Here is a 23,029-nt window from a genome sequence, read left to right on the forward strand (position 1 = left end):
CCGCGGCGCTGGCGCACGGCGATGACGTAGACGAGAGCGCCGCGCTCCCGTGACGTTAGAGGCCAATGGCGGCGGCGGCGGCGGCGGCGGCGCTGGAACCCTGGCAGGCTGTCGTTCCGCGGAGAAGGCGCTCTGCGGCTCGGCGTCCGCGGCCCCGGGAAGCGGTGGCGGCCCGGAACCCGGAGGCGGAGCCGGAGCTGGACTGCGGAGTCGTGCTTCATCGCATCCGGGAGGCCGAGTGAGTGCCGGGTCTGCCCTGAGCCCGAATCTTCACGCCTGTGGGCATCTCTCCGAGCCTCAGTTTCGCCATTTGTAAAGTGAGAGCACGCGCAAACCCTTTAGGGGTTATTGTGAGGATTTCACGGAGGTTAAGAGCTCATTGTCGACTGGATTGTAGTAGGCGCTCAATAAAAGTTTTCATTCCTCTTATTGCAATTACAGGTTCGTCACCTTTGGGCAAGTTATGTCATCTCTGTGCCTCAGTTTGTTCCTTTGTGAGGTGGGCGTGCAAAGAGTAGGTTTGTTTTGAGTAGTCAGGGAGTCGGTATATGCAAACCATTTCGAATAGTGCCTTCACACTGCGCGTCGTAAACGCATTACCAGTGTTTACTGTTGATGTCACGCCAGTGCCATTGGTTATTGCTAACGCCGGGGAAACAACACAAACACATAATTATCACTAGTAGTTCATTGAACTGCTAAGTGTCTGGTACTGGCCTGAGCATTCTCCATACCCCATCAATTTGAACATCTCAGCCTCGCTGGGATCCTGTTGGCCTGGAGTTTGAGAGAGAGACATAGACACTGTATGGAACCAAATTTCAAACCCACGTTTTTGGCTCTCCAAAACCTGTACTTCAAAGTGCTCCATTATTCTGGTTTATCCCAGTCCCCATCCCTCCATGCCTTGCTCTGTATCTTAGATAGCACTTAGAATAGTGCTTAATACGGAGGAAATACTCAATAAATGTTAACTACTTTTGTCATTTTGTATCACTGCCTTTTTTGTTTGTGGTCCTGTAGAAGCTCACTAAATAACAGCTTTCATTAGCACCTTTTCAGATAACAGCTAGAGGATCTTCACAACTGAAAGAAAGTTTATATGCTCCCCTCCCTGGGAATTAGGGTCAAGAGATGGTGGTGACTCAGAGGTTACCACTAAACAGAAAGTGGGCTGACCAGCTATTGAGCCGGAGAAAAAATGCGGCAGTGACTGTTTCTAGGATCTGAAGATGCCAAGGAGAATGGGGCACCTAGGAGGTTGGAGAGCTCTTAAGGCACTTTGTGTTTATTGCGATGTTGTTACTCCTTCCTCCCCAACTTCTTCAGTATGCCCCCCGGAGCTCCCCACTTCTACCTGCACCCCCAAGTACTGTTCATTCCCCACTGCCCTGAGAGGAGCCTGGCCCTCTTCATGTTGTTCTGCTGTGCACACATTCACCAGTTTACAGAGTCCTCTCTGTACATTCCAGCTCTCCTTCACCCTCTGAGGAACACAAGAGCAGGTGTTACTTTTTTCAATTCTGCCCTCTGAGTCCCCTGAACAGTGGCTTGTGTCTTGTCCGTTCAAATCCAGCTCCGTTGTGGACCAAGGATACGGAGCAGACCCAGACCTGTCCCCAGGAATTGGGGCCCTCCTCCGGGAAGCCCTCTCTGCTGCCTGGTCTGAGCCCCAGCAGTACGTGTTCTGCCTCTGCACAAGTTCACCTTATCCTCCTGTCACTGGAGGGTGGCTCTGCATTTGAGGACACTCCATCGCTCTCGCCATATCCAGAGTGTGGTCAGGAGGAGGGTCACTATTAGGTCGGCCCAGAGAAGGACAGGAGATTATCACACCATTTTCTTTTCCAACAGGGCAGACCTGCTTAGTTCCGATTTCTGGAGTTTGGCACTAGGTGAGTACCACCTCACCAAGACCGAAGGTGGGAGGGGTGGGAGGAAGGCCTGAATTTTGTCAGAGAAAGGAACCCCACGCTCATTTGATGACATGTTGCTTCACAGAGCAGTGTGCGTGCTGGGTTCTAACTCGCACTGGCCTGTACAGCTCTGAGTTGGAGCTTCTTAACGAACTCTGACCCTCGGCTTCTTTAGCTGTGAAGTGGAGGTGATAATACATACTCTGTAGTGTAACTTTGAGTATTAAATGAGGCTGTTAAGTGCTCAGAACAGTTCCTGCCTGCTGCACAGGAGGCCATGGGTATTATTAGCTGTCATTTTCATTACTATTGGAATTTATATTGGGTTGACCAAAAGGTCCCTTATGGTCTTTCTGTAAAATAAAAGACACATTTTTCATTTTCACCAGTAACTTTATCGACTTGGATATTTTGAGCATGTCAGCTATCTCCTGCGATTGGCTGCTAGTGGGCAGAGGCTGGGGTGCTGCTAAACCTCTTCCAATGCACAAGACAGCCCCATGGCAAAGAGTTATTTGGCTAAAATGTCAATAGTACGGAGAAACTTCACAAACCAGTTCTGACATGTTCAGTCAGTCACAGCACCTTCTCTATACATTGCGCAAATCTTTTTTGTGTTTCAGTTGTGTTTTTACCTTTCTTGAAATAATAAAGCATAATATGTTGAGAATATGTTGTGCATTTTCTTCCATCTTCAATATTAAAATGCACAAAAATTCACCAGTTTTAAGTTTTCTAAGCTGTATATATTTTTAAAGAATTTATTGATTGATTTTAAAGAGAAGTGGGAGAGAAAGAGAGACATCAGTTTGACATCAGACATAGTTATGCATCAGACATGCATAAATAAGCCTCCTTATTTATGCATTCATTAGTTGATTTGTGTATGTGTGCTGAACCTGCAACCTTGATGTATCAGCACAATGTTCTAACCAACTGAGCTACCTGGCCAGGTGATAAGTTTTTTTTAATGCATGCAAATATGACAGCTGTCACAATACAATCTAGCAAAATTATTTCAAGTGAAGTTAAAGACAGCTAACCACTACCAGAGCCATCGTATGGGCAAAATGATGGACTTTCTGGCCAACCCATATTGTCCTGCTCTTTGCCCTTGAGAGTACAATGTACACTCTTTCCCCTTGCAGCCATCATCTCTTCCTAAACTGCACGTGTGGGAACATAAACATTAGCACATGGAGTGGACTTACAGTAGTTACAGTTTTTACTGAGGGACATTTAGTTTGTTTATTGGTTTTTTTGTTGTTGTCATAAGTTTGCAGTGAGCACCTTTATGCATAAAGCTCTTACCAAATTTAGGGTGATCTTCTCGGGATGTATTCCCAGAGATGAAATTATCCGGTGAAAAAGGCAGTGGCCAACTTGATATCCATTGTTTAGTTGTTCTCCAGCAATTCTTTTACCCGCAAGGACTCAAACAGCCAGTTTTTCATGCAACCTTTCCTGCTAGGTTCTTACTTAAAGGTGTCTCTGCTGCTAAGTGAAAATTGGTATCTTCTTGTGGGAACGTACAGCTTTCTGTTTTGTTTTGCATGCAGATTTGTGCAGCTAAATTCAGTAACAGTATAATAAAAAAAAGAAGCAAGAGAAACCACCTCTATATGAGATTTAATGAGAATATTTTCATTAGACTCTAGAAACCCCCACCTACCTTTAAAAAAATTTTTATTGCATTTTTTTGTACTACCATTTAAGCCCTTATGCCCCTCCACGGCGATCACCACATTGTTGTCCATGCCCATGAGTCCTTTTTCCTTTTTCCTGCATCCTTCCACCCCCATAGTCGTTTTCCTGCTCTCTATCGATGACTCTGTCTCTATTTGGCTTTTTAATTCAGTTTATTCATTAGATTCCACATAGGGGTGAAAACATATGGTATAACTTTTTACACATTAAATGTTTCCTATTCCCACCCTGGCTGGGGTGGCTCAGTGGATTGAGCGCTGGCCTGTGAACCTAAGAGTCACTGGTTTGATTCCCAGTCAGGGCACATGCCTGAGTTGCGGGCCAGGTCCCCAGTTGGAGGCACGTGAGAGGCAACCACACAGTGGTGTTTCTTTCCCTCTCTTTATCTTTCCCTTCCCCTCTCTCTAAAAATAAACAAAATCCTTTTTTCAAAAAGTCAGAATTTCAGGGCATTTACCAGGGACCTCCTATTAAACTAGAATGAGATTACATTAGAAGTTTAGGTGGAAACAACCTGTAAATGAAAGCTATTTTTTCTTGAGACCCTCTCTGAAGTTGAAGGTCGTGGGGTGCAGAGGCCTGGAGGGCCGTACTTGGTGGATCCGCTGCACGTGGCAGGCGTGTGGGAGTGGAGCCGGTAGCCCTTCTCTCTAAGGAGTTGAAGCTCTTACTGCCCCACACCTTTTCTCCCTGGATCTGGGACTTCTCTTGTGGATGACTTGCTTTGCAGGGTGTGGGCGTGCTCTGTGACTGCATCTGGGGGCCTGCTCTTTCAGAAACCGTCAACAAATGTCTTGTGAAACACCTGGAGCAACTGACTGCCCCTGTGGGGGCTCTTTCAGAAGCCACTGGAAGGCTGCACCTCAACTCGTCACCGGGTGAGTCAGATGTGGCCCCTGACTCCACCCCAGTAGAGACCCCGGTCACGGGGACCTGCAACTGGAAGTGTGTGTGTTATGGCATTGGGAACTTTGCCACCTGCGTCATAGCTCGAAACCAGCTGACGTTTTTGCTTCTCTTCCTGGAGAAGTGCCAGGTACATTTTTGAACTCTTTTATTGCCTTTCCCTGGGCCTTGCACACGGTGTGTACACAGGCATCGGGTTGAAATAACTCCTTCCCACTGCAGATTCCCAGAAGTCACTGCTGGGTGTATGACCCTCTGTTTAGCCAACTTGAAATCGCCGTTCTCAACACCCTGGGGGTGATTGTCCTCAAGGAGAACGAGGTGAGTGGTCTAGGAAAGGGGTGTGGGGAGGGCTGTGTCACTGCTGGCCAGCTGAGCCCACCCTCTGGCCCATGGGAGCTGGTTCCCTGTGAAACAGCAGTCCCACTGCCTGCCGCTCTCCCAGTGCCGTCACGTGCGGCCAGCCACTTCCCCTCATCTCGGACTGTGGTGCCCACCAGAGAAAAGCAAACTACACACAGATGGCACGAGCCAGAACACGTTGGGGTTACACATTTTTTGATGAGTCTGTGTCCCGAAATTATGCTGAGTTGGTGTTTGCTGTTAGTGGTACATGTTAAAAGGGCGCACAGTCTCAGTGCCTCAAATGATGGCTTTCTGGGTGGAATTACTCTGTTCCAAGGGAGGTGATAAAAGGGGACAGGACGTCCTCCCCCTTGGGAGCTGTAGCTGTCACACCCTCAGCACCTGGCTGGCTGTGGATGACGCCTCTGTCCACCCCTGCATCCCCGAAACTTGTTGGAATTTGACATTTCTTGAGACCTGGAAAAAATAAAACAATTTCACAAGCAGAGGGTTGACGCCAGTAGGGGCCAATGCCTTTGAATTTAGTTGTGTTTTGCCTTGGTGATTACGGTCATTTGAGTCCTCTCTGTTCTGAGAAACTGCCATCTCATTGCTTATTATGAAACACGAAAATTAGGCCCAGCTGAGACGAGGGAATTGTTTGCCAATGTTGGCAAGTTGCTAAAACTGCCGTCTAATCCTGATCATCTTTTCTGAGTGCCTGCTCTGTGCCAGGCAAGGAGCTTGGGGGAGCGCGAGACAAATGGGAGCCAGCCTGTAAGCAAGCACACGGTGAATCGGACGGTGGGGCAGAGCCTTGTACTAGGACCTGAGATTTCCGGGAAGGAGGCCCATTTTGTTTGGAGGAACGGAGGAAGGCTTCTGGGCCGGAGCTGGGATCTGAAGGTTGACCAGGAGTTCGCGGGAGGGGCGGGCCCAAGGCTGCAGGCAGCCTGCACAGAGCTGGCTGCTCGGGAACCACGGGCAGTGTGTTAACAGAAGGGAAGCTCTGAGGACAGTGGGGAGAGGAGCGGCCGGGCCAGAGAGCGGAGGACCTTGTGTCCTTGCCAAGCAGTGTGGCTGTGGAGCAGCAGCTCTCAAGACGGGCATCTGAAGAGGGCTCGGCTGTCATAGGGATTTGAGGGAAGTGACACTGGAAGCAGAGGCTCACCAGACCCAGGACATGGGGATGGTAACCTCGGCCACCCCTCCTGCCCGTGCAGTCACAGACCCAAGAGGCCCTTCCGCTGACCCAGAGCTCCGTGTGTGCATGGGACACACAGCTGCCGAGTGAACACGAGTTCTTCCCTGCTGTTACAGTCTCCTTTTGTCCCATGTCGTTTTACGGATTTCACGTGCATCGCTCACGTTACTACCCCGCAGTGGAGTGTGGGGTTTTCCCGTTTCGTGTTTCAGTTTGCTTTCCTCTCAGCTCAGCGTCCCCCAAACTGTGTTGCCATGATTGACTGGTAACATTATATGAGTCTAAGGGGCGCAGGGTGCTACATACCTGCTGCACGGTGACCACCGCGATAGGTTAACGCACCCATCGGTTCACAGAACTACATTTTCATTGTGTGGGGGGGGAGCCCTCCCCGCCCCCCGTTGTAAGACTCACTCACACCCCGTGCTTGCTCGCCCCCAGGAAGGGAAGCGGCACGTCCGCGGGGCGCCCACCATCTTCTACATGCTGCACTGCGGCACGGCGCTGTACAACAACCTCCTGTGGAGCAACTGGTCGGTGGACGCCCTCTCCAAGGTGGTCATCATCGGGAACAGTTTCAGAGGGCTGGGGGAGAGGTAAGCTGAGCGTGGAGATTCTCTGCGACCCCCCAGGCGTGGCTGGTCCGCGAGCAGCACGCGTGCCCATGACTGTTCCTCGTAAGTTCACTGGCTCAGGACGCTGGGCCGAGGGCTAGAGAGAGGCCAGCCCCGGGTCAAGCTCCGCAGCAAGTTGGGCGGGGTTTTGCCCATAATTCCTCCCTTCCCTTATGATAGGCAAGATTTTTTTTAATGGGGAAAACTGTCAGATTTCTACCAGTGGCCCTCCTGTGTCACGATGCCTAGGCGTCTGCTGTCGTCCCTCCCTGATGAAATGGCTACAGTGACCGGGACAGTCACATTTTCTACTGAACACCTACTCTACACCCCCAATTTGTATAATTCTTACTGTATTTAAATCGCCTTGCTTTTGTTTGTCTTAAGTTGGATGAAATTACTCTCGTATCTCCTAATTGTGCTTTAACATCTTTTATTTCCAGGTTGTTGACCAGGATTCTGCGGGAAAACTACACCTATGTTGCGAAGGTACCCCCTGAATGAAGGGGCCAGGGTGGGAAAGGGAGCAGAGTCCTCGCATTTCTCTGTCGCTGGGAACCACACTGCCCAGACCCGTGCAGACAGACCCTCGTGGGGGCGAACTGAAGGCAGAGCGGGGTTTGCTGTGACGATCAAGCTTACACTCTTTCTGTCTTCTGTGCTCAGATCTTAGAGGGACTGGAGGAGCACGCGTTCCCTCAGACTCCACGGTACACAGACACGTTTAACGACACCTCTGTCCACTGGTTCCCGGTCCAAAAGCTCACCCAGCTCTCCACGGACACCTGGGCGTTTCGGGAAGAGCCAGATTATCGGGGCTGTGAAGACCTTGAAATCATCAGGAACACCACCCGAGATCCTCCGCCACTGACTCGAACTTGCTGTAACGTACTCAGTGTCGCGGAGGCAGAAGCAGCTGCTGCCAGAAACTAAAGGGGAGGCCGCCATGGTGGGGCCACAGAGGACGTGGTAAAACGGCATTACCACGTTTCACATCCCTCCTTGGCGACCTGGCCCGATGGGAGCATCGGTGAATAGAGAAGCACGCCCTCCCAGGTGGTGTGAAGTACTGTTTATTCACAGACGGCCCCTCGGGCGCGGGGGCCCGCCCCGGCCTACTTGGCCATGTCGATCAGGCTCTGCAGCGAGGTGGGCACCCAGGTCTTCTCCCCCTGGACGAACACCACGCCGCGGTCGATGTAGATGACGATGCGGCCGAAGGTGTAGAGCTGCTTCCCTTCGTGTCGCTTCCCGATGACGGGCATGAACACGATGTTGTGCTCCTCGGCCTTGGTCTCTATGAGGTCCTTAAAGTTCATGGGCACGGAGCTGGCGGCCGCGCCAATGCCCCTCTGGGCCATATTCTCGGCTTCCCGTCGCTCCTGCATGGCCTCATACTGGAAGTCCTTCCTCCGCTCCGTGTGAGTGAGGTAGGCGATGTTCTCCCGTGCTCCGGGCTGCATGTAGGCGCCTGGGAAAGACGGGGGCAGCGGGTGAGGGGGTGTCCCAGCACGCACAGAGCCTAGGCCCCAACTGGGCGACCCTCTATAAAACCTGTCACTCACCCAAGGGCAGCTGTGCCTCAAGTTCACAAAGCAGTAAAACAGATGATCAAGCACCTAGACACCTGGCTAGAATCACACAAAAATGGGTCTGGAAGCTTCTGGCTAATGATACCTAGTGACCAGAGAGTTTCTGTTCCCGCCTCGCTTGCTAGTTTTCACTCCACACTGCCAAAAAGGCAGCCTGGAGAACCTTGAAAACATAGGGCCCATACTAGGCGTGTGTGTAACTTACCACACAGGCCTCTGGGCCTGCAAGAATTTAAAGTGTAGGTGGGGAGCTGGAGCCTAGCTGTCAAGGGACAGAGAAGCAGTGCCACGGCCCAGTACCAGCTGAGGGTGCAGGTGGGGAGCAGTGCTAGCAGCTGGGGGCCGGGGAGGCCGCGGTAGTGTCTACAGAGCATGAAAACAGCCCACTGATACCCTCTGAAGGGCCTAGATAAAGAGCAAAAACTATATTTCATTCTGCACAATATTAAGTAACCTATGAATTCCAAAGCTGTTTTCATGTAATAGACTTAGTAGAAAGAAGTAAAGGCTCACAAAACAGAAACTGATCACAGCCACCACCCCTAAGCTGTGTGACCCTGGACAAGCTCGTGGCCCTGTTGACCTCATCTGAGACGTGGTCAGAGCTGCCTCTTGGAGAGGCGCGCCCAGGACTCCTGGTCTAGGCAGCCGCTCACCTAGAACTGAGGTGGGTGGGGAGGTATTAACTGAGCAGCCTGCTGCCCCCTTCTGACACAGCAAAGACACCCGCCGAGCACTGTATACAAACAGTACCTCAGTCCCTTCGGATTTTTAAATAAAACCTAGAAGGTAGGTATCATGACAGTTTTACAGGTAAAGAAAACGGACTGAGAGATGTTAAGCAACTACTGAGAGTCTGACGGTGCCCGACTCCACTGTGAGCTGTTACACTGGCCCAGCACACCCAACACTGGCCGAGCAGACACACAGATGAACCCCCAAAAGCCACACAGCACAGTGGTTGTGAATGTGGGCACGGAGGCAGACCCACACAGTGTGACCCCTGCTTAAATCTGCCCCCACCGAGGGAAAGACGCCCCTCCCAGTCCCAACAGAGCCGGCAGTGGTGCTCGCCGATGACGTACCGGCCTGGGGGCCGGGTTGGTGTCTGCTGGAGCAGAGGGTGAGCCACGCTGTAGTCAGCCCACGGTACCTGAACACTCGGACTCTGTGTCATTTACATGTTCAGAAACAGGCGCTCAGGGCCAGGACATCCCAAACAGCCCCCACTCACCGACGTTGGAGGACACTGCCCTGTTCATGATGTCCAGTGCTTCATTGAACTTGTCCTTGATGGACGGGTGTGCCAGCACTTGGTCTGAGAACATGGACTTCCAGCCCAGGTACCACTTGGTGATCTCCTCATAATTTGGGCTGTTACTGAGCCAGGAGCACAGCACCTGCCGAAAAGGAATAAGTAAGAAACTTGCATCCACAGAGGCAATGAATGGGATCAAAACTTCTAAAGAGGCCCTGGCTGGGGGTGGCTCAGTGGATTGAGTGCCAGCCTGTGAACCAAAGGGTTGCCAGTTCGATTCCCAGTCAGGGCATATGCCTAGGTTGTGGGCCAGGTCTCCAGTTGGGGTCCTTGTGAGAGGCAGCCAATCGATGTATGTCTTGCACACTAATCCTTCTCTCCCTCTCTTTCTCCCTCCCTCCCCCTCTATTAAAAAGAAGAAAAAAACTTATAAAGAGGACCTACGTTTTAGCCATGGTCCTACATGCTGGTGATGTTTATGGGACTGAACAGCCAGGCACTTAGGAGGGTGGAATTTGGGGTCAGCTTGCTAGCTAAGTGCCTTACACCTGAACTCTGAGCCTCAGGTCTGTACAACAGGGACATCCCATCCCAAAGTCATGCAAATAAAGTGCTTAGAACATCTGGCACGTGGCAAACGGTTAAGAAATGGCAGTTGCTGTTGTCATTGCTTAACTCGGCCCTATCCTACCACGTAATTTTCCTTCTGTTACGTGGTTACAGCACTGCCATCTGCACTGCCATCTGCCAGTTACCCAGGATCGAGTCTCCCTGCCCCCATCCCACCCCAACGAAGCGAACAGACCTGGAGCCACTTGGGGAAGAAGTGCTTTTCAAGAAGCCCCACCAGGCTGGAGACGGAGATCATCCCTTCCCAGTCGATGACCCAGTAAAAAGCATCCATGTGCTGCTGGTGGGGGTTAATGACTAACTCTCCAAGACACATCCCTGGAAGAGAAACCGGTCTCTGAGGCAAAGCCGCAGAGGCACAAAGCGTGCAGTCTTCACCGGCTAGTGTTGGCTTTGGTCTGCTTTTACCATCAGCTGGGCGCTCTCGACATGGCAGTTCCCAAAGATCTGTTTCCTCTCTAACCCGGAAATAACCTGTTTAGTATCAAGTACCACGAGAACTTCCCAGCACCGGTGGCTGTCATGTTACCAGCCCAGGTCAGATCGATCAGGGACCAGGAGGCAGGCACACTGAGTCTGCCGTAGCCTCCACAGCCCTCTGGTCACTACTGTAAGGACCCAGCCCCATTGACATTCAGCCTCAGTGCACAGAAAGGGCGCCTCCCACGGTGAGAAACGCCCTGTGCATGATCATTGGCTTTGTCGTATGGCTCAAAGGCCTCATTTCAGGAGCGCAGGCCCGATGCTGCCAGAGAACCAAGGCCCCGGAGCTGTGGGGCATGGAAGTGTTTCCCCAGTTTCCTTACCCAGCTTGGGCACTATGTTCTTGACCATGAAGGCTTCCCAGGAGCCAGGTGTGAAGACGTCTTTCCAGGGCTGGAGGATGAGCTTGGCAGAGGAGTCGCTGGGGTGCCACTTCTGCAGGGCGCTGGACAGCTTGCTTCGGATGGGGGAGTACAGCGGCTCTAGGCGCGCCTGCATGAGGGGGAGCCACGGGTGGACCCACGAGTGGATGGGGACGGTGTCCGTCAGCGGGTTCCAGTTTTCCACCTGCAGGAGGAGCGGGAGGAGGGCAGCCACGCAGCTCGTGGGGCAGTCACGCGATGCCCTGTGTGGGTAATGGCAAGGAGGCTGTGTGCTCTCATGGCCGAGGTCCAGCCTCGTGCACATGTGTGGAGGACATAGTCCCTCTCTCGTGGAGGGACAGGTTAGGTACAGAGAGGCATCCAAGGTGCGTGGTAGGCATTTTGCATTACATTTCCTCAAAACAGACACCCACATATAAACACAGCCATTCCATTGTATTACATCTCAGAAATGGCACGTTTAAGAGAGAAACCAAGAGAATCCCCTATTAGTGGGGGCTCTGGGGAGAAAGGTGCTGCCTGAACAGCCAGAGTTTGCACAGGACACGAGCACAGCCACCACGCTGTGCGAACTGCAGACATTTCAGCAGCACTGAGAGAGCAAAGCGAACCAAGTCCCAGTGGCTACCAACGAGCTGCCTCCCGGGCTCTGGCCCTACCTCCTTCTGCAGCTTGGGGAAGATGAGCTGGTCCAGGATGTTGTCCAAGATCCACACCGGGATGATGTGCGCCCAGCTATCCAGGAAGTCCACCATGGGCTCACAGTTCCGTGGCTGCCACTGGGCGACAATATTTCGAACAAAGGGCATCCAGACTTCCCATATCAGCCTACGGGAGAAAGACAGGGCAGGCTGGCTCACTGTGCTGCCCAGGCTCACTGTGTGTGAAGTACACCAGCACCCATGCCTCCCAAATAAGGAAGAGAAAGGTGCAGCCTGGAAATGCAGTCAGAAAGCCATCACTCTAGTCCCCACACTGGCCTGACCTGCACCCACCTCCTCCTTGCTTTCCTGGCCACCCACCCAACCCAGGGCCCTCATTCTAGCCAGCGCCTGCCTGCCTGGCAGGACTGCTGTGGGGTCACACCGGCTCATGGCCCCTGCACAACATCCCCTCTCATCATGTTGTGTGTTTTTCCACCCTGAGCTCTCTGCACAGCCAACACCTCTCACCCTTTTGGCTCTAGATTAAATATTCCTCTCAGAGACCTCTGCCTCAACCCCCCCACAAAGAGGTGTACACCTTCAATATTCTGTACTGCTGTGCCCAGCTAACACAGCAGGTTTACGTGACCACTCCTTATTACGGCCTGCCTTTTCTGGTCACTGAGGAAGGAGGCCATCCGCTGTACTGTCGGTGAGCCCAGCACACACGCGCTCTTCAGATACCTGACAAGCGCAGGGCAAACTCATGACGGGGACTGAAACTCCCAACATGCCCGCATGTGGCGGACGGCTTATAAAGGACGGTGCCGCCCCACCCCCGGGGTAGTGATCCTCCACAGCCCCCCAGGAGGCGGCAGTGCACACTCCGCACCACTGCACAGGGTACCTGTGAAAGGCATCGGCCGAGAGGTCCTGCCCACCGTGGGACAGGAGCTGATCATTCTCCAGGAGGCTCTTCCATTTGGAGATGATCGCGGTGCCGTAGGTGCAGTCCTGAGGAGGAACACAGCACCTAAAGGACACGGTCCGCAGCCCCCCTCGCCCCCAGGCACACCCCGGACCAGGGGTAGCGACTCACTTTGAGGGGATCCCACTCCTTGAAGTACTCCTTCATGAGCGGGTAGACGATGGCCACGGCGAGGTCCACGCGGTCGGACATGCGGTACTCCTCGTAGTACTTGTCCTGCAGGGTCTCGAAGAGGCGGGCGCACTCGTCCAGGGTGAGGGGGTGGCTGCAGCCGGGCTGCATGCGCCGCTCGCACCCCTCCACCATCTCCAGGACTCTGCTGAGGTTGGAGATGGCCCGCTCCTCGTGGTCCAGCACCTCCGACATCTTCTCCAGCTCGTGGGAGAGGGTGACCACCATGTCCCGCTCGTACTGCAGCTGCCGGTCGTTCTGGATGATCTCCTGCTCCGTGAGGTCGATGAGCAGCTGCAGGTTGTGCTCCAGCTCTGGCAGCGCGAAGCCCGGGGCCTTGGCCTCCTTGCCCGGCTGCGGCAGCTGCTGTGACTGCAGTGGCAGCCCGTCGTCGGGGATGTTGTGCTTGTTGCTGATCTGGCTGTAGCTGTAGTAGACCTTCTGCTCCCGGCCGGTCATGTCTATGACCTTGAAGAAGGGCAGAGGGGACCGGTTAGCACTCGGCACTGCCGCACTGTAAACGACACCCCTAGGGCCGGGGACACACAGTGCGAGTGGCAGGGTGTGAAACCACCCGCTCGGCCGGCAGAGTCGGGGGTGGGCAGGGGGTCCGTGCTGCCCTGTGTCAGAGGCGGCTCGGGGTCCCTTTGGACAAAGCAGATAAAGACTTTTTAGGAAAAACTGATGAAACCTGAATATAGACTGTTTAGCAGAGATGAAAATCCATTTTCATGGAAAAGTAGAGGCTATGCCGATCAAAGCAGCTGATAAAGCATATATAATCAAAGTAACATTTTGGTAAAAAAAACATGTATGTTTCAGTAAAGATCTGGAAGGATGTACATCAAGATCTGAAAACTACTGGAAAGAAGGAAAATAGTAGTTTATTTTTGCCTCTGTATTGCCTAATTGTCTAAAATATACTACACACTGCTCTGTAATAATACAAGTTTAATTTAAAAACAAAATAAAACATATAAAACCCACAGTTATTGGCCAAAGGCAACCTAGGAAATGAGCTCACTCCAGCATGTCGAGAGGACGGAGGAGAACCGGAACCTGGACCACACTGGAACGGCTTACTGACCGTCTCCATGAAGTGCGAGCCGAGAACCGCCTGCACCAGCCTCGCCCGGGGAAATACACACTCAGGCCCAGGCTACATCCGGGTGGGCCTGGACGCCTGCATTTCTCACCGGGACCCAGATAATCTGAGGCACAGCGCCCCAACACTGAGAGCCCCACTCAAGGCTGAGTGCCACAACACTGTCGCGCCTACCCAGACTATCGCACACGGCTGTCACCACTGTTCTGTGGCTACTCAGGGGAGTGAAGAAGACCTAAGACTAGGCACAGTACTGTGTAATGATGTAATCTGTTCTTTTTTATTTTAAGACTTTATTTATTTATTTTTAGAGAGAGGGAGAAAGAGTGGGAGAGAAACACCAATCAGTTGCTTCTCGTATGTGCTCTGACCAGAGACCAAACTCACAACCCAGGCATGTGCCGGACTGGGAAATGACCCTGTGACCTTTCGCTTTGCAGTATGACGCCCAACCAACGGAGCCTCACCGGCCAGGGCTGTAACCTAGTCTTAAAACTGACACACGCAGCACTGCTGAGCCCAGAGGACTGCGGCACGCCTGGTCAGAGGGTGAGGCACTCCCTTTCCGGCATCTAAGAGCCTTAAAGACAGTCCTGTTCCTTGATCGTTCTGTGACTGTTCTAAGATTCTACCCTTAAAAAAATGAAATGAAGCCAAGGCTTAATGTGCAAACCATGCCTCTTGAAAACCGAAACCAGGGAAAAGGTAAAGCTCTCACAGCGAAGGGGGCCCAGTTACAGTACAGCCGTACGCGCTCATTGAAGATCATGGCCACACTGAGTTTTTGGTAATTCCCGGCTGTAGACTTCTGAAAGGAGGGTGCACTGTCTCACCCCTCGGGTGCAGGGAAGCGTGCCGGGCACACGGCAGGGACTGGACAGCTTCCCAAAGGAGCGAGTGCACTGAATGCTGCTCTCAAGTGAGAAAAAGAGGACGGGAAAAAACCATGGACAGAAGCCCCGAAGAAACCTCAGAAAATGTCTGGTGACAGACTCTGGGCTGTGGGACTACTTTTTGTTTTCCAGCGCTCCATCCTAGACCAGGTGTCCTAGGGCCCACGTACCTTGACCTGAGACAGCTCCTTCTGTGGAGCGGAGAGCTTCTTGCTAATCCTGCCCTTGGCCTTCAACTCTTCCACTGTCCTGTAAGAGTATTTGGGCTTCTTCTTGCTTCCGCTGGGGTCTTTCCTCCACTGGCTCAGCTCCTTCTGAAACTCCTGGACCAGAGGAACACAGCCTGTCACACGAGCACACCCACTTTTCACAGTAGGCAGGGCCACTGAGACCATGAACAGACGTCCATAGCTGCTATCTTAGACGTCCACAAGGCTCCGTGCTAAGGACCGTGCCCCTGTGACACTGAAACCACCTAATTATACTCCTGGGACACCCACCCCCCTCTTATGAATAATGAGGTCCAGAGCAGGTATGTCAGACTGGAAAGAGAAACAAAAATAAAGAGAAAGGTAATAGTTACCGAGTATCTACTATATTGGGCACACTGCTGGTTTTGAATTTAACTCGTGTAAAACTTAGAAACACAACAAAACATTTTTTCAGGTACATAAAACCCTGGTTCTAATTTAAAATGAGGGTAAATAAGCAGGCCCCTGGGTTTGCAGGCAAAACTATCTTTTACACACAGCGCTGCAGAACTTTCTTGCAGAACGACCTACAGGAAAGGAGAAAGCTGTTAGACTGGGGGTGGTGGAGTCTAGCCCACCGAAGTGGGTCTTGGGCTTGTCAACTTTGTTTTTCTCACATTGGTCTAACACTTGTAATTTTTTTCTAAAAAAAAAAAAAAAACTGGACTTCTACTCTGGGGAAACCATTAAATCAGGCAACACTGAGCCCACCATCTATGTGGTAGTAATTGCCTAGAGCCGAACAGAAACTACAGCTTTAGACTGGCCATGCCTGCGCCTCAGGCCCCACCACGCCCTGCTGCCTCTCACCTGGCTCACCTGCCCCACTCTGTTGCATGCTGGGCCCCTGTTAGCTTCCAGGTCTGAGAGCCCCTGACTCGGCAGCCAACCTCACATTATCAAATGCCTCCTTCCTCAGTAAAAAGAGAGGGTCGGTGACAAGGATGGTGATGACACGAGTCTTCACAGCATCGTGCTTCCCCCATAAATGCAAAGGGGAAAAGAGTACGCGTTGATCAGGAGAGCTGGCCCCTTCCATCGCTGCAGCATGGCCACACACCGCTGACAGCAGCTGGCTCCCTGCTGCACGTGGGATGCCAGCCTAGCCCTTAATGGCCTTCAAGGCCAGGTGGCGTGGGCCACCATCTCAGCGCGCTCCCTCCGCCCTGCTTGGCGTGCTGCCACCTTGCCACAGTGCCTCCTCACTGCCACCCTTGGGGCTGCACTGTGTCCTCTGGCCTCTGACAGGCCTGGGGCCGATGCCCTCTCTCCTGCCGGGGTAACTGAAACATCTTGTTCCTGAGAGGTCTTCCCTGACCATCGTATTCATTGGAAGCGTGTCACCCTCCCCACCTGCTGCCCCGACATACACACACACACACCGTCTTATTTTCTACCTTGGCACTTCTCAGCACTTACTGCTCTTTCCGACCCCACCGTAGCTGACTGTGTGCTGTTTGCCCCAGGCCCTAGGCCGTGCATGCCCACCCTCCAGCACAGTGACCGGCCCACACCGTGCAATAACCACGTGAAGACTGACAGTGAATGAACACATGAGCAAATGAAGGAACAAACAAATAAGACTGGCACAGACACCACCCACCCGCACCTCCCGGATTCCAGTTACCTCTTCAGCTTCCTCTTCGGAGTCAACCACAGGGAAGTCCTGCAGGGACTGGGTGGTCCGCTCCGAGCCGTAGGCTCCCACGGCGCCTTTTCCCTTTCTCTGTTTGGCTTCGATCGGGTTAATGATGCCTGACAATTTCAGCAAAAGAGGAAAAGAGAGATTTCAGATCACAGCAGTTCTTGCATTTTAACAGGCCAGCCCATGAACTCACATTCCTGGACCCACCGTGCCACGTGGCCCAAGGAGCGCCCCTCTGCCCCAGGACACTGCTCACGTCCTGTGCAAGAAGCCACACCTCTGAGCGTTCACGCTGCCACCGAGCAGTTTGCTGACATGAGGCTACTTAAGTCCTGTGCAGGGACTCCTGTTTCCCCTTGGGCTCATTTTGTGGTGGAGCATTTGTAACAGGGAACTGGGGCGGGCTAACCCTATGCTCCCTCGGGAGCCTCTAATATGGAAAGTGAAGGGATTTGGATAATACCCTGACTCTGACTGAAGCAGGTGAAGGTGCATCTGAGACTCCATCTATTTTACATTCATACCAACTGTGCTCAATTCATTTTATACTGTGCTTAAGCCTTGGAAATAAATGTTCTTATAAAAGAGTTCATAAAACCACACTTCAATAAAAATTTCCCCTCACCCCAAACTTTTCCCTGCCTCCCACTTCGTTAATACTGCTGAGATCGCAATTCGAACACACCCTGCTCCCGTTCCTGGTCACCATTGCTATCTATCTCCACTTCATATCATGGGTTTTTCATCAGCTAGGGTTTCCCACACATAACCTGGGCTTCACCTGCGCCGTGATTCAGGTAGCAGCCCGTGAATCGCAGAGCACAAGACTGCCCACACCCACTCGGGGCTGTGCCTGGGCAATGGCTCATGGACAAGAACAGCCGTCTCCTGCAGGATGACTGCAGCTGCTTGCTGTGAGTGGCCCTGGCACCGGGGAGCTGAGAGCCTGGGAGAGGGGCTGTTTTGACTGGGCTGCGGGACCAAGGCTAAGGGGAGAAAGTGTGTCTCAGTGAGGCCAGAGGTAAATGATGCAGGATTTGCTCAGCCAGGTTCATAGCTACGTGTCTCTCACTACTAAAAAAGCTACACACAGCCCTGGCTGGTGTAGCTCAGTGGATTGAGCGTGGGCTATGATTCAAAGGGTCACCAATTCAATTCTCAGTCAGGGCACATGCCTGGGTTGCTGGCCAGGTCCCAGTATGGGGCGCATGAGAAGCAACCACACATTGACAGTTCTCTCCTCCTCGTTCTCCCTTCCTTTCCCTCTATCTAGAAATAAATAAAATATTTTTAAAAATAGAGAGGCCTTAAAAAAAAAAAGCTACACACAATGTTTTGTGGATATTCCCGAAGGACAGATGGCTATGTTTGCAAAACTGAAACTCTTGTGAGCAGAGACTACAAACTCTCAAGCCTTCAGGCCCCAGGAAGATTAATGGAAATGAGTCAAGCAGACTGCTCGGGAGGGTGGGGGAGGGGGGCAGCAGGCCACATGCACTGCCCCTCGGCAGCTGTGACCCAGCTGAACCAGGTACCGCCAGGCAGACCTGGAATGTTAGGTGAGACTATCTGTTGTCCTGTGCTAGACCAGGCTGAGGACTTGAAGTGCTTTCAAAGCAGAAAAGGCAAACCACGCCCCACGGCGCCCTCCTTCCACCCCCGCCTACCTCCCTCACCCAAACCACCAGGGCCCCGGAGCCTACCCTGCGCATTCTTCCCCAGGCCCCTCCCAGGGACGTAGCCCATCTTCTGCAGAAGCTTCTGTCCAATTCCTTTTGTGTGTCTTTCCCAGCTGCCAAAATCCATGAACGACTTGGTTCCTCCTGCAAAACCTTTCTGGCTGGGTTTAAAATTGCCACCCTGAAAAGAAACATCAAAGTTTAGTTGATGAAAAAGAAAAAGAAGAGAAACCTAAGCAAGCAAGCTGATGGGAAAACCGGCCTGCCAGCCCTGGAGCACCACGTGACATGTCACACGGACCGAATGCACATCTATGGCGTGTGTGAGGACAGAAAAGGGGCAGCACTGCACACTTCACACCTCGAAGTGCCCGCCACCACACGGAAAACCCCACAACTGGACCCCAGCCCCACCCCACTCGCTGAGACACGCTTAGGCGGCAATGACCTTCTAAGGCTATTACTAAGCTCACAGTCCCTCAGTAAAGATGCTACCGTTTTTAATTTCTTTGGTCCAAAATCCTTAGGAAATTCATCCTGCTTAACGGGGGGTTTCTCTTCATCCTCGGAATCTTCCAGCTCTGCCTCCTCCGCCGCCCCTTTCTTGAGCCCGGCACTGATGAAGCTGACAGGGGCGGAGTAGTCGCGGGCCCTGCAGGCAGACACAACGCCCGTGGGGCGGACCGGAAAGAACCCCCCGCCCTGCCCCCGCGGCCATGCCTCATAGGAACTCTGCTGGCCAAAGGGTTCCTTACAGCGGAGCTCATGGGATGCATTTACAAAGCAACACTTTACTTATATCAAAAAGGGCCCATCGAGCCTGCGATCCACACGATCGAGGTTCAATTCCCAGTCAGGGCACATGCCTGGGTTGTAGGCCAGTTCCCAGCAGGGGACTCATGAGAAGCAACCATACATTGATATTTCTCTCCTTCTCTCCTTCCCTTCCTCTCTAAAGATAAATAAATAAAAAATNGGGGGGGGGGGGGGGGGGGCCCAGGTCTGGCTTTCTGTTACTGCACTTCACATTTTTATCTGATGGGCTCAAATCAGCCCTCTGGCTGAAGAGCTGTCAATATCAGCACAGAGCTGATTGAATAGTCAATAAATGATGTGATAATCCAACTTCCCTTTCACTTTTTTTTTAACGTGCCAAGCCTAGTGTACTATACTTACTCTAAAAAACATTTGTTTTGGACACTATATCAAATGCAAAATCAAACAGAAATTATGACAGCTAAAAATCATGAATAAATAAAAACCCATTAAAAAAGATGACATGAATGGAGAATATATTAACAATTATATCAAACTAAGAAAAAGTACATGTCCATTAAATTTATTTGTAAATGAAAACTACAACTATAACACCTAAGAAATTAACTCTTGAGGAGGAAAGTATTAATTTTAACTGGCTGCCTCAAGAACAGCACTCAAAATAGGTCATTAACCACAGTTCCCTTTTGCATAAACTGCAGCCAGTACCTTTGTATCGTGGGTTAAAGCAACTGAGAAAAGGTTCTAATGAAAAACCCTGGGAATACTGCAAAGTAAAGTGATGCTTTATAAAATGACTACCCTAGAAATTAAACACCCCCACGAGAGCCACACAACAGAGAATTCCTTCCTAAAATAATGCCCTGCAACTCAGTGGGTAACAGCCTGAACTCTAGGGTCAGACAGGCCCAGATTCTCGCAGCCAAGCCGTGTGGCCTCCGACTGCAGCTCCTTCACCTGCAAAGCGGGGTGGTGACTGTGGCGCCTCTCTCATAAGGTAAACAGGACCAGGCTCCACACCAACTTTGTACATTAGCAAAAAGGTCTTCTCCAAACATCACCCTGCCCCCTGCCACACCCTCTCTAACAGAGCCCCAGGCCTCTTCTCAAACTACACCCCACTCCCTCTCTCCGCTGCAGCCTGCAAACCCATTCACATCCTCGTGGGTACCCTGCTGCCTCCCGTCAAGGGTCTGGGCCTCTCCTCCCACCCTAGTTACCTCCTGTTCTTATCAGCTCCACGGTTGCTTCCCTAAAGAAATCTCCCCTGCCCTCTCGAACAGGTCAAAAATCCTACAATGTGCTCTCCCCCGCGTCCCAAATCCTAGTTACACACTGTTGATTGCTGCCTATCTCCATCCACCAGGGTCTGGGCTCTGAGCAAGGACTGGGTGTACCACACAGGGCCCTACATCACTGCTCAGCAAGCACCAGCTGGTGATCGATCAGCAAAAGGGCAGCATTCCAGCCTAAAGAGAAAGCTGAGCCTGGCTGGCTGACATCTCAGCTAAGGGACTCAGTAAGGCCAGGAGAGAAGTATTTAGTGGGGCATCCCCCCAAACCCCTCTCCAGCTACCCCAACCCCTTGCAGGCTGCAAAGGGAAGCAGCCCCATGCTAGCCAGTACCGTTTGCCTCCAAAGCTGGGCCGCTCTTCATCCGAGTCGCGCTCTGCCCACACTCCGTAGGTGGCCTCTTCCTTGGTCTGCCAATGCCGCTGCCGGTTGGGGTTGAACTCATTCTGCAGATCCCAGTCAGTGATCTCAAAGTTCTCCCTCTCATCCTCGTCATCATCCATGTGGCCTTCCCCGTCCCGGTACAAGTGGGACAGTGACATGGCCAGTCACTAAAGGAACAAACAAAAAAGGTTTAACCCACGGTCTGTGGTTAAGTTCAGAGAGCATCAAGAGAAGACTTCCTTGTGAGTTCCTATTCCTTACTACCTTCAGAACGTCCTGCGAACTCAAAGTCTGTCAAAATCATTCTTCCGATTCCAAAAGCAGACATTAAAAACATATTTTAAAAAACAATCACTAATAAAAAACGGGTGGAATGAAAGACTAGTCCCAACAGTCAATGTGACTCAAGCGTGTTATTTCCTTGTCCTATTCAGTGTCATAAAACATTTCTCACACAAACCACAGAAAAATAACATTTAAGTTATTCCATAAACGATTGCCTTGGAAACTGCAGCCATCGTCCTAGACTCCACATTTTTGTTGTTTTTTTTTCTATTGCTGAGAAAGAAGTATCTGGACCCTTGGCAGTCCCAGGAAGTGATTTCTTTAGAATATGCTTTCTGAAACACATTATCTGACAAGACCCTAAGACCCAGTTTTCCTCCCAAAACACAAACCGACCTCTTCTTATAATCTGGAAAGTAGTTGTGCTTAAGAACTCTACCTTGCCCCGGTTGGTGCAGCCCAGTGGATTGAGCCCCAGCCTGCAAACCAAAGGGTCACCAGTTCAATTTTCAGTTGGGGCACAAGCCTCAAGTGGGCCAGGTCCCCAGTGGAAGGGCATGCAAGAAGCAACCATACATTGATGTTTCTCTCCTCTTTTTCTCCCTCTCTCCCAAAATAAATAAATAAATAAAATCTTAAAAAAAGAGAGAACACTACCTTAACAGTCAAACAGCTCAACTGTAATAGAAAATTCAACTCTTATTAACCAGGTGAGCAGAGTCAGCAGTGTCTTAAATGCATTAACTAGCATACCAGCCTCAGAGAATGTTTGTAAGGCAGAGTCAATGAGACGGCACTTAGAAGAAGGGCTGGAGGAACATCAGTTGTTACTGCAGTCCCGCCATTACCTTCATCATCATTACTAATATTATATTGGTGGGGACCTAGCAAAGTGACAGAGAAATCGGGTGTTAAAATCACAGCCTGAGTTCAAATCCCCCAAACTCTACAAGGCACTCAGTGTGTGAGTATTACATGCACACGAAGTTCCCGGCGTGGTGCCCTACACAGTAATACATTCACTACATGACAGCGACTATGACTGTTTGCCAGTTGTCCAAGCAGCCTTCAGGAACAGGGAGTTCATGACTTCCACAGGCAGTGTCTACCTGCTCAGCTCTGTTAAATAGTTTTCCCTGCTTATTCTACTCACTGGTGCACCGGTTGGGTGCCTCTGGATCCACCCCACCCAGGAGTAAGAAGGCGAAAAATGTTCCGCGGCGTCCCGTAAACATGGGAGACAAGAAAGGCCTCGCCGAGCCTCTTTGGCCATTCTTTGTCCACTGCCTCCCTGAACAATGGACATGGTAACGATCCCAGAGTTGTCACGAGTTAAAGAGCCGTCGGCTAGTGCTAAGTACCTGCTGGACGCTTCAGACCGACAATCTAACTTAACATCAAGACACTTCTACGAGATTGGTTCTATCGGCGTTTCCACGCTCGGAGCGAGCAAAATGAGGCTCAGAAAAGTTAACAACTTGCCCTAAGTTCCACAGCTGGCCAAGGCTTAAAGCCAGGTTGGCTTGATGCAAAGGCTCCGGCGTCTCTCTACCCTCTACAGTCTGTACAGTTCAGACTTCGCGGTGTGGGTCCCGTTCCCAAATCGACCCAGGCCCCGACTTCCCGGTAACCCCGAGCGGGCCCGCCCCCCTCCCGGCCCCGGCACGGCTGTCAGCGAAGTCCACGCCGCCGAGGCCGAGCCCTGCCTCCCCGGGCTCTCGCACCCACTCCCTCCCGGGACGCAGTTCCCCGTCCCTTCCACGCCCCAGCCCAGCTCGCCTCGTCCAGGTTCAACGTCCCAAAGAGCGAGCTACTCGGTGACAGATGAGCGCCGTTCTGGATGGCGGAACCCGGATGTACCCGCACCGGCGCGCCG

At 51.9% G+C, this 23,029-nt stretch overlaps 2 protein-coding genes across 2 annotated transcripts; one reads left to right on the forward strand and one right to left on the reverse strand.

The window, feature by feature from the left end:
- The first annotated feature begins 25 nt into the window (after positions 1-25).
- Positions 26-9,208, forward strand: SRRD (SRR1 domain containing). The gene is given in 8 exon segments (XM_037052388.1): positions 26-238; positions 1,855-1,895; positions 4,400-4,659; positions 4,752-4,850; positions 6,520-6,674; positions 7,136-7,181; positions 7,359-7,551; positions 7,554-9,208. Coding segments are annotated over 8 exon segments (993 nt in total). The 5' UTR covers positions 26-65; the 3' UTR covers positions 7,580-9,208.
- Positions 7,674-23,029, reverse strand: TFIP11 (tuftelin interacting protein 11). The gene is made up of 13 exons (XM_037052384.1): positions 22,933-23,029; positions 20,818-21,035; positions 18,910-19,066; positions 18,439-18,595; positions 16,718-16,845; positions 15,010-15,162; positions 12,782-13,309; positions 12,590-12,696; positions 11,698-11,866; positions 10,979-11,222; positions 10,348-10,490; positions 9,519-9,684; positions 7,674-8,163 (listed from the first exon to the last, which is right to left on the reverse strand). Exons 2-13 carry the CDS (start codon positions 21,024-21,026, stop codon positions 7,808-7,810), a joined length of 2,517 nt encoding a protein of 838 aa, XP_036908279.1. The 5' UTR covers positions 21,027-21,035; positions 22,933-23,029; the 3' UTR covers positions 7,674-7,807.

This window comes from Sturnira hondurensis, unplaced genomic scaffold, assembly GCF_014824575.4.
Source record: "Sturnira hondurensis isolate 20B ecotype Veracruz unplaced genomic scaffold, ASM1482457v3 Scaffold0007406, whole genome shotgun sequence".
NCBI classification, from domain to species: domain Eukaryota; kingdom Metazoa; phylum Chordata; class Mammalia; order Chiroptera; family Phyllostomidae; genus Sturnira; species Sturnira hondurensis.